Below are 11,146 nucleotides of genomic sequence, written 5' to 3' on the forward strand. Positions count from 1 at the left end.
GTGATGCCTTGGTTTCCTCCCAGGGCTGGGCCTGATTCTAGCTCAGGAAACTGGGGAAGACCATAAAGAACTTCAGGCCCCAAGTGGGCGTGGAGTCCTCCCTAGTCCAGAGGATGACAGGACTGTTTACACTCCTCCCCCATGCCCTCTGCTGCCAGAGCATATTCCTCTTCTAGTGAGAAGGACATAAACATTCAACTGCCCCAGGCCGGGGTTTCGGGTAGGCCAGCCAACTTTCATGCCAGCTGCCCACAGCCTTCCTGGTGCTGGGTCAGCCAGGCCCTAGGGCCCTGGATGCTGTGTCTGGATGTTCTGTGTCTGGGGTGCTTGGGGGTGATGGACGAGGTCTGTGTGTGCATGGGAGTGGGGTGTCAGCGTCAGTCCCTGGTAGGGATCTATGCCTGGGTCCTTGGGCAGAGGTGTCTGGTCTCTAAGGTGGGAGGAGAGGGGAGGGGAACTCTGTGTATCACACCTGGGCTTGAAGGGAGCCTCCAAATGGCAGGACCTCTGACATGGGGGGCCTGTGTGTCTGTGAGTGTTGAGGGTTTTGTTTCAGAACCTATGTGTGGGGACATCTGTTCCCGATGGGCAGCAGCACATCTGAGGGATACTAGGGAGGCAGTAGGAGATCTCCATGTCTGGGACCCTGAGGGGTGATGGTAGTGGTATGTGGGTGTGTGGTGGAAAGTGAGAGGAGCATCTGGGATATGTTGGTTGCTGTGGGGATATCTGCATATTTGATCCCATAGACAGGGAATTTTCCCATGTTGAACTGGGGGGGAGAGAGTAGGCATGATGGAAGCAGACCACTGGTGTCCCAGCAACTATAGGTAACAAGTCCCCTGCCTAAGGTGATAGGAGATCCAAGCTCCTCCCCTCCTGGCTAGAGCTCCTCATGGTCCTACATGTCTGGGTTTGAGGGCTACTGACCCAGTGTGTGCAGGCTGGGCGCAGGATACCCAGAGACAGTTCTTTGCCTCCATGGTGTAAAAGGCTCCTCTGCCTCCCCAGGAATGAGACTTGGGCAGAAAGGCCTGGTGAGCCACGGAAGGGGACAGTATCAGAGCACATTATACATGACTGTGAGCTTTATTGGAAACGTGGAGACCAAGCATGAGGGAAGGGAGGGAGCAGAGGCGTTGATAGAATCTTGGTCCCTCCCAAACGGAAACGCAGCCTGTCACCATAGCTGGGCTTGGAAAGAGGAGGAGGCAAAGCGCAGGAAGGTTCCTGGGGCCAATCTGTGAGAAGCCACAGGCGTCCAAGCGCCCAGAGCAGCCCAAATTGGGATCGGATCTTTGCCCAAGACGACAAGGAAATCGGTCATTTAGACTCCTGGGGGTGGACCAGCGGGGCCAGACCTGCGGGCCAGGAGCCCGGCTCTTCCTGGAAGACGCCAAGGGACAAGTGCGGAAGGGGGTGCAGACCGGGGCGCGCGGCAGAGTGGGCAGGCCAGGCCGCTGTGCCCGCAGCCCTTCTTCCTCCTCAAGTCCGGAGCCTTCGGAGCTCCGGGACCGCGGCGGGGCGCAGGGACTGTGGGCTCGCGGAGCGGGGTCTTCACACAGCCGGGGCGTTAGGCGAAGCGCACCGAGCGGCCGCTGCCACAGCTCTGGCCGCAGGGCGCGCACATTCCGGTGCTCACCGCCAGGTTCCCACTGCACTGGGCGTTGCAGACGCTGCCCGTCACTGGCCGGGAGCCCGTCACGCAGAGGTCCCCGCACACGACTCCGCCCCGGGAGCTGCTGACACCTGTGGGAGGAGGCCAATGCTTAGCCCCAAGCGAGGTCCTGGCCTGGGGGCCCCCTCCTGCTGGCCAGAACCCCTTTCCTAGCTAGGGCTCCTCCTGGAGGTTTCTAGTGCCTTCTCCCACACCATCACCTGGGCACTCCCTGGAGTCTAATCTCAAGCATCCCTGATACACTGTTGGCCCAGGAACTCCCCACAGGCAGAAATAGCTACTTAAATGACCATAACCACACTGCCCTACCCTCTCCTTCTTTTTAGTCTCTTAAACCATGGCTATGTGGTGACTTCCCTTTTGTTGGAACCCAGCCATTCCTGTTTAGCATCGGCTATGACTGTGGCTGCTTTCATATTACCAAAGACCACACCGCCTGCAAGGCTGACATATTTACTATCTGACCCCTTAAGAAAAAGTTTGCCCACCCGAAACTCCAAGCCCTTATTTCCAAACCTACAGTGTGGCTTACTTACAGACATTTACAGAACCGATGCCCTCACACAACCTGGGGAAAGCAAAGAGACAAAAATTAGGAAGGAAAAAGCTGCTGAAATGTTTTAACCTACAAATTCCCTCCTTTAAGAAGTGTTGATGCAAATTAGATGCAAATAATATGCCAACGCGCTCCTGACTCTTGAAGTGCAGCAGCCCTACTTGGGGACATTGAAGAGGCACCCTCTCCATAGGTGTGGGACCCACCTCTGCTCCTCGCCCTCCAGCAGACGCCTGTAGGTGGCGATCTCGATGTCCAGGCCCAGCTTGGAGTTCATCACCTCCTGGTACTCCTTGAGCAGGCAGGCCATGTCCTGCTTGGCCTTCTGCAGGGCGCCCTCCAGCTCAGCCAGCTTGCAGCGGGCATCGCTCAGGGCCGCCTCGCCCTGCTGCTCAGACTGGGTCACTGCGGTCTCCAACTTGGTGTTCTGGGGGCAGGGGAGAGAGTTATTCAGGCCCCCTGATCTGGGTTTAAATCAGAGGCCAGGCATCCACTGATGGATGACTCTCAAAGGAGCCTACTCATTTGTTAAGAATTGCAAATTCATGCTCCCCGGGGAACATAGGCACAGTGGGCCTCAATTTAGGAAATTTAACATAACAATCCAGATTCCGGGTTTCCTTTGAAAAATCAGGAGATCTGATCACACTAGGCCTGCAGTTCTGTGTAGCCTGTCTTGGGGAGATCTGGTTAGTTTTGCTCTTTGTGTTTTCCATGAGCCACAGTCCCTGCCATACCACCATATCCAGGGCCTTGGGTACAGCCTGCTTCAACCATTCACTAGTGTCTGACGACATCTGAGGGTGTGATCACTGATCTAGAACATGGACCAGAGAGGGCAAATGACTCTCCCACCTCATGTGGTGAAAGGGCTGGTTGGGGAGCCCAGGTTTTCTGCATCTCTGACCAGTGCCATTTCCTCTATTCCATTCTATGACTGGGTCTAGGGAAGCCCTTGTCACCTCCTTTCCCTCCACACTACTGTGCCTTTTCCATTCAGTGAGAATGTAGAGCATTTTTCATGAAGAAGACGGCCTGATGTTTGATGTTCACTTCTATTCTCACAAAGTGGCAAGATGTCTGATTGAAATTCCTCTATGCAGGCTGACCCCACTCTTCCCACACTGAGGGGGACCTGGGCTCCTGTACCTGGCACTTGGCATTCTCCACCTCGGCTGTCAACCTCTGGATGATGCGGTTCAGCTCGTTGATCTCTTCTCTAGTGCGGCGCAGGGTCTCCCCATGCCGGATCACTGTGGCCTTCATCTCCTCACACTGGGGGGAGGCAGAGATGCTCATGAAGCTCAGCCTGGGACATCCCACCCACTTAAGACATCATTGATGTCTATGTAGGTGGTATAGTGCTCAACTTGTACAACCAGACATGGCAGCCCTGCTCTGCCATCTCAACCTGAGAGCTGTCAGCCCTTCTCTTGTCATGCTTAGAATAAAAGAAGGCCTTTCTAAACGATACCTCACACCCCTCCCACTGCCATGTGCAGAAGGCAGGTGTCCAGGGCCTCTCACCTTGGTGCGGTACCAGGACTCAGCCTCAGCCCTACTACGATTGGCGATGTCATCATACTGAGCCTTAATCTCAGCCACGACACAGTCCATGTTCAGGTCACGGCTGTTGTCCATCTTGACGACAACGGAGGTGTCTGAGATGTGGGAGTTGAGAACGCGGATCTCCTGCAGGAGGAGGGGAGGGCAAGAACTATGTTCAGAGTCCGACTCTTGGAATCTCACCTTCTCACAGTCCTTCCCTGACCCTTCCCCTGCTTCCTTCCCTGTGTGAAGTCCCAGTCATAGTCTTTCCCTGAACCCCGGGACCCCACAACACCCCTCAGGCCCAGAGTCCTGGGGCTGAGAGGAGAAGGTAGAGGGAGTCCAGGTCTGAGATCAACTGCCTGATATCAGACAGGGTCTAGGACCAGAGCTGATGTCCTGTAATGATTGTTAACACAGTAACCAGGAAGTAACTACTTGTCAGGGCACAGGATACAAGAGGTCAAACTCTCTTTCTTCACTCTTGATAGGCAACCTGCCTCAGTCTCTCAACTACTCTGTGCTTCTGACCTGCTGCCTTAGGGCTTGGAAGTCAAAATGGTGATGAGTCCCTCCCAAGCCTAACACCCTTCTTGCTGCCCCCTGCTCTGAGCCCCTCACCTCCTCATACAGTCGTCTCAGGAAGTCGATCTCCTGGGTCAGGGCCTCCGCGTTGGCTTCCAGGTCTGACTTTCTCAGATAGGCGCAGTCCACGTCCTAAAGGGGAAAGATGGGCCAGGTGTCTCCCCGGGGAGACAACCCAGAACTCTCACTGTCCCCCCAGCAGGCTGAGCAGACTCTTTGGGAAGCTCGCTTGGATGTCATCCTAGTGTCTGGTGTCACGGCTCAGGCAAAGCCCTTTATGAAGCTAGTGGGCTCAGAAGCAGGTGTGGGGAGAAGAGGGGGTTCCCCCAGGTTTCCAGGCACTTCCTCTGGGACCACTAGGATGATTCCTCTAGAACTCACACCTTGCATTATCACCCAAGTTTAGGACCTAGTGTGGATGCCTCACACCTCTCTGCTCTGGATCTCCTGCAAAGAAAAATCTAGATCTATGGTCAGAAGGGTGCTTGGCCATCCAGACTGCCCTTTCCAGCCCAGGGCAACTCAGAGCAAGACCTTTCACCTCTGTGCCTCATTTTGTCACACTGAGGTGGTTGGAAGGAGAGGCAAGGTGGTGGGACTTGTGCAGAGTTAGGCTGAAGAGGTGAGGAACAACAGCTGCTGTCCAGCTATCACCGGCCTGAGGCTGTCGGCATTGCCTGGCACTCAGCAACTCCTTCAGTCATGGGTATTTATTGAGTGCCCAATCTACGCCGGGCACAGGGCCCAGGGAGCTGGGAAGCCAGTGACCAGATGGACAAGAATGTTGCCTGCTTGAAGTTGGCCCTGTACTTGAATGTCAGGGGCTAAAGGGGAGCTGTGGAGCCTTTGGGAGAGAGGAACAGGGCCAAAGTCAGGCCCTGTGATTCTGGGGGAGCTGCTCAGCCTCTCAAATGTACACAACTTTCTGCTGCCTCCGCCCTCGGTTCAGATGTGGGATGAGTCCTCTGGGGTCACTCACCTTCTTCAGAGCCACAAATTCGTTCTCAGCAGTGGCCCTCAGTGCCACTTCCTCTTCATACCTGAGGACCCAGGACACAAAGCTCAGATGAAGAGAGAATAAAGGCCCAGACAGGCATAGCCCATGAATTGGACCTTTGGAGGTGGTCAGAGAACCAAAAAAGCGTTGAACTAGAAGGGACCTTGTCTATTCTTGTGCTCTAGGCGTTCAAACCAGCCCGTCACCTAAGGCTCTTCCAGTTTCAGGGATTCTCATTGCTGATGTGGTTCCCGGGTGGGTGCCTTTGAAGGTGCATGTTCTGTTTCTGGACTGTGACTCCCTGAGGGGCAGGAATTTGCCCTAGTTCTGGTAAAACTTTCCCCTCTTATTTTATTTTATTTTATTTTTTTTGTGTGTGGTTCTGGGGCTTGAACCCAGGGCCTTATGCAGGTGAGGCAAGCACTCTAACAACTGAGCTATATTCCCCAGCCCTGCTTTTCCCTCTTCCTTACTTTCTTATCCCTCCCCCACTCAGTGCCTAACCCAGCACCTAGAATGTTGAATAGATGCCCAATGAATGTTTGATGAATTAATGAAATAAATATATCATGGCGAGGTAGCTGGAGTAGCTCAGAATCTCTCTACGACCATAAACTCCCAATCCAGAAAAAAAATCCCTCCCCTTCAGAGGCTATTGTCACTGTTTTCTTTCTATTGGGAAGTTCCTCTGGTAGTCTAACCCAAATTTATCTTGTCTTGACTTAATCCTGTTTTATTTCTCCAAACCTGCTTCCCCACTGCACTCACTTCTTCTTGTAGCCCTCCAGCACCTCCCGCACGTGGTTGAGCTCTGAGGCGAGTCTGCCGCTGTCGGCCTCCACACACTCGGCCTCCCGCCTCAGGGTCTCGATGTAGCCCTCGAACAGGGGCTCCAGGTTGCTCTCGCAGCACTTGCGGTTCTGGTAGAACTGCAGCTTGGTCTCCAGCAGCTTGTTCTGTTGCTCCAGGAAGCGCACCTAGGGTGGAAGTGGGAGGAAAGTCTGCAGGAGGAGCCAGCATGCCCCGCTCTCCTTAGAGAATTGGCAGAGTCGAGACAGAACCAGCAGCAAAATGTGTAGAGGCTAAAAAGTGTGTAGAGGCCAAGGTGGATGTCATGGTTCTTTCTGGGCTCTCCTGACCTGAGGATGCACCTGCGGAATCCTTGTTTCATGGCTGAGCAAATGAGAGGCATAGGATTGTGCTGGGTTACGGTGGGGACAGGTAGCCATGGAGGATAGTGACAATCATGGAAGGCTCCCCAAAGCAGTACTGGGCAGGATTAAGTAGGAAGGAAGCCTTGAGCTTCCTCAGTGCAGACCCCTGGCTTATTTACGGATGTCCTTGGGGGTCAGCTGGGGCGTGGTGGACAGTTGCCCAACAGTCAGGGTGGGAAGGGCTTCCTAGCTGGGGAGGGCAGAGAAGTTAGACTCTTTCCAAGAAGGATGCCCGAGGTCAGAAGAGGCCTGGGGAGATGTGGGGTATGTATGGTCGAAGGTGGCCTACACTCATATAGGATACAGTGTCACACAGCTCTGGAGGCCAGGTTGACAAGGTGAGGCGTGCCACCCTTTACTGGAAGTCATTCAAACTGGAGAGACACAATGGCAGGAATACACTGTGGGCCAGGAAGACGGTCAGCAAACAAGACTAGGCCCTTGGCCTCCAGGTTTCCACTCCTCATACATTTCAGGTGGAGTTGAGGTGCCTCCTTGCCTTTTAGCCTCGGGACCCTTCCATCCAACTCCTTGAGTGTGGCTGGGAATTCCCAGGCTGGAACTTCCAGATGAGGAATAGAGACTGTTGGTACTTTATGGATAATTTTAGGTGGTCTTGGCTCATAGGATCTCATGGCTACCTTAGCCCCATCTTCCCTTTCAAAGTCATGGCTAGCTCACCCACAGTCTTCATGGGGAGAATGCTGGGGTGGAGCTCAGGCGGGGACCTTTTCCACATTCCATCTCTTGCTACCTTGCTAGGAAGCTGCCCGTGGAGGCATGCTAGTGGTGCAACTGGGGACCTAAGCTTTGGATCTTCTAGCCTCAGGAATCTGTGGAGCAGGAGAGATCCTGGGCCTGGAGTCCTGCTCTGGTATCTCTTTCTGTGAGCCTTTGGTAGTGGTGATGGGGGGTCCTTGCCTTATCCCTGCCACTTTTCCTTTCTGTGTACATTCAAAGGACTGCACTCTTGGCAGCAATTCTCAAATATCCACCCTTCACAGGCTGACTTCAGAATTTTGCTACCCTCTGTGCTATTTTACTCATGTGACATCTCTAAGCATATTCACTCAGTGAACTCTGTAAACATTTACGCTGAGGGAGTTAAAGTGGTAAATTCATGTTATCACCACAGAACCAGCATCACTAGGCAGGCACAAGGAATTCACAAAACAAATCCTAGCTGAAACTATTGTCCCAGACAGCTCCCAACCTAGAGCTTGCTGTCATTATTAAAAGCAGAAGGGAAGCAAGTAGTAGATGTCACACACATTGCCACTCAATGAGATTTTTCTCCAGCTACTTTTTTAAAAAAATATTATTTCGTTGTCAATGGGCCTTTGTTTTATTTATTTATATGTGGCGCTGAGAATCCAACCCAGGGCCTCACACATGCTAGGCAAGCGCTCTACCACTGAGCCACAACCCCAGTCCTCTCCAGCTACTTTTAAAGAAGAAAACAGGACATGAATTTTCTCATCAGATGTTTCAATGTTTTTTTAATATCTTGGGTCTGGACACCCGAAAATTATCATAAAATAGCGGTCCTCGTTTTGCATTTCTATAAAGACTGGCCTGGGGCAACCCATCTCCTTCTAGAACNCCCGCAGGCCGAGGCGCAGCTGAAGGCTCGGACGCCGCAGGGGCCATTGAAGCCGGAGAGGCAGGACATGGTGCAGTGGCAGGGGCAGGGGCAGGCTGGACCCCGAAGCCCGCGCTGCGCCTTATATGGCGGCCCGCGGGCCCGGGGAGGGAGCTCGCCGCCCAGGCGTTTACGAGCTTGGAGGGCTCGGCCCTCGCGCCTCGCCGAGCCGGGAATCAAAGCGGGCCGGGCCGCCTGGCAGCCCACATGAAACGGCCTTCGCTTCCTGCCAGCGCTTTATGGGGCCGGGAAGCGCCTGGTCAGCTCCGAGGGCCATGCACTGTGGGCACCGCGGGCGGGTCCCTTACGCCCCTCTGCTGGGACTCAGCCCGGGAAGCGCTGGGTTATTGGCTCCATCCCGGGCGTGTGGCTGGACACACCCGGCCCCCTCTTGGGTCCCAACCCTGGGGTTTGGGAAGCCCTGGGAGTTACCTGTGCATGTGTGCACGGTATGGGGGGCCAGTGTGTGCGCGTGTGTTGAAGGGGGCGGGGCCCTCGAAAGTCAAGAGCAAGTTCATGTCGTGATGTTGGATAGGTGAATAAACTTTCTGAGTCTCAGTTTTCTCACAGGCTAAGTAGGGATAATGATAGTACCCATCTAAGACTTGTTGGGAGGATCTAATGAGATAATGGACCAGAAAGCATTTAGGGCTCTCCCTAGCGCTAAGAACTCCACAAATGTTTGTTTGTTTGTTTTATTCTACTATTATTAATTTGTCATTTCCACCTGTGCCCCTTTAGGCAAAAACTTTCTCTTTTCTCCTCAGGACTTATTTCATATCTCGTCTCCTGTTCTAGTTAGTGTCCCCCTCACCCTGAGCAAGGACTCCCTATACTCTTCTCTCCACTTGGGGGAGAAGGGAGCTAAATGTGCCTCACTGTTTACACAATGCTCCTTGTACTTTGGGGAGGGCTTTTCAATACATAATTCATCTAATTCCCCAGGCATCCTTCTGAATTTGATATTATTGGGCCCATTTATCTGTTAGGAAGTTGAGCTTAGAATGATCCAGGGACTTTTTAAAGGTCTTACATGGAAGGCTCCATAGAGGCGTGCAGTCAGAATCAGAAAGGAGACTCTCTGGCCCTCCTCCATGCTGGCTTCTCCCAGGGTTGGGGTTTTGGGAGCTCAGTTCTTGGAGCTCGGGACATGGACTGCTGGGCTCTTAAGGGAGGGGACTGATCCAAAGCCTTCTCTGATATCAACTGATACTTGGTGGTGGCCACCAACTCCAGAAGGCCACAACCTGTCATAAAGAGGTTAATTATGGGTCCAGTGACTGCCAGGGGAAACCAGAGTGTGCGCTCAGCAGCTGGCATTAAAGAGAAACCTGCAAGTCACCCTGTGCTTCCTTTGCTTTAAAGATGAGTTATTATTGTACATACAGTAATTAAATCTTGGAACTCCAGAGGTCATCACAGCCAGCCTGGCATCTCATTGCCAAGGAGTGTCCCATTGTCCCCTTTGCTGTCTTTTCCACATTCCTGTGGGCCTGTCTTTGTCCACACAGCAAATTAAGTCCATTTGAAATTCAGAGACGTGGGAAAGCTGCAGGCTGACTTGTGCCCACTAAGAACACAACCTTCTGAAGAAGAGGAAAGTGAACATTGGACAGAAACCCCACAAACTGTTGGCACTGATCCCTGATCCAGCTTCAGGGAAACGTGCTCCCGGGTGGCCCCTTTATTATTCTTGGAACCCAGGAGAGAGAAATGGGTTGAACCATGAGAAATTTCACAGTCAAGGAAAGACAATGAAGGACAGTTCCCTATAGAGAGGGATGGTGGTTACAGGCTATGGGAACAGGAGGACTTTTCCATTCGTGGCCAGATCTTCTAGAAGATAGTCTCCTTCCCCTTTCCATGTCCAGTGCACCATTCTATGGATGGAAAGCTGATGTCCTGTCTTGTTCATCATGTCTCCTCCCAAGTGGATCCCAGGAAGCAATTCAGGACAGAGAGCATCTCTGAGGATCCTGCAGAAACCAGGCTCAGAGCATGAGGGAGGAGTCTGCATCCCAGACAGGGTAGGTGTGCTCAGAGGAGCTTCGTGCAAAACTGCAGGGGTCTGGCTATAACGGCAGCACCAGTCTGTGGGGACTTCCTGCAGTGTGAGCCTCCAATATGGTGCTTGGGGCTGAGGTCAGAGCTGGGTCCTTGGAGGATACAACACTTTGGTTGGGCCTGAAGAATGTGAGGAATTAAAAGTGACAAGATGAGAGATGAGGAGGAGGATTAAGTCTGAGGAAATGGTATAAGCAAAGACACCAAGCAAGAGAGGCTAGAGCACGTTTGGGGAATGGCAGGCAGTACTCTTTGACTGATAAAGGGGTAGATAGGGTGGATAAGCAGGTGGGGTGGGCTTAGAACATAAAGCTGAGTACCAGAGATGCTTGACCTAGAGGGATCCATGCTCACATGGGGATAGTACATGGAGGGTGCTTATATGTGAAAATTGTGTGTGTGTGTGTGTGTGTGTGTGTACTTGTATATGTTTGTTTACTTCTGGAAAATTCATCATGAAATACCTTAACCATTAGTGTTCCCGCTTCAGAAATCCATTTCTTCCTTCTCTGTGGTAGAGTGGTCAAGTGTCTCTGGAATCAGACTCACTTTGGCTCTGCCATTTGTGATTTGGGTGAAAACATACATATAATCTCTCTGAGCCTCAGTTTCCCTAGTATCTAGAATTGAGATAATAAAACTTTCCCAGGGACATTCTGATGATAAAGTGTGTCTATAAAGCATTAGCACAATGCCTGGTGTATAGCCAGCTGTCAATAATTGTGGTTGTTATTATTACAGTTATTATTTTTCTCTCCATTGCCTATTGCACTAGTGGTCAAGGGAGCCCTTCATGGCCTGGCCTGCTCTTCCAGGTCCTAGGACTGTGGCCTCCTGCAAACTGATGCTCTCCTGACCGAGG

General features: G+C 52.5%; 1 protein-coding gene across 1 annotated transcript; it reads right to left on the reverse strand.

The window, feature by feature from the left end:
• Positions 1 to 1,073: 1,073 nt before the first annotated feature.
• LOC107148742 (keratin, type II cuticular Hb1-like) lies at positions 1,074 to 9,316 on the reverse strand. The gene is made up of 10 exons (XM_015493469.2): positions 9,254 to 9,316; positions 8,164 to 8,415; positions 6,133 to 6,341; positions 5,347 to 5,407; positions 4,404 to 4,499; positions 3,762 to 3,926; positions 3,384 to 3,509; positions 2,441 to 2,661; positions 2,215 to 2,246; positions 1,074 to 1,749 (listed from the first exon to the last, which is right to left on the reverse strand). Exons 1-10 carry the CDS (start codon positions 9,314 to 9,316, stop codon positions 1,574 to 1,576), a joined length of 1,401 nt encoding a protein of 466 aa, XP_015348955.1. The 3' UTR covers positions 1,074 to 1,573.
• Positions 9,317 to 11,146: the final 1,830 nt, after the last annotated feature.

This window comes from Marmota marmota, unplaced genomic scaffold (assembly GCF_001458135.2).
Source record: "Marmota marmota marmota unplaced genomic scaffold, marMar, whole genome shotgun sequence".
In the NCBI taxonomy this organism is placed as follows: Eukaryota; Metazoa; Chordata; class Mammalia; order Rodentia; family Sciuridae; genus Marmota; species Marmota marmota.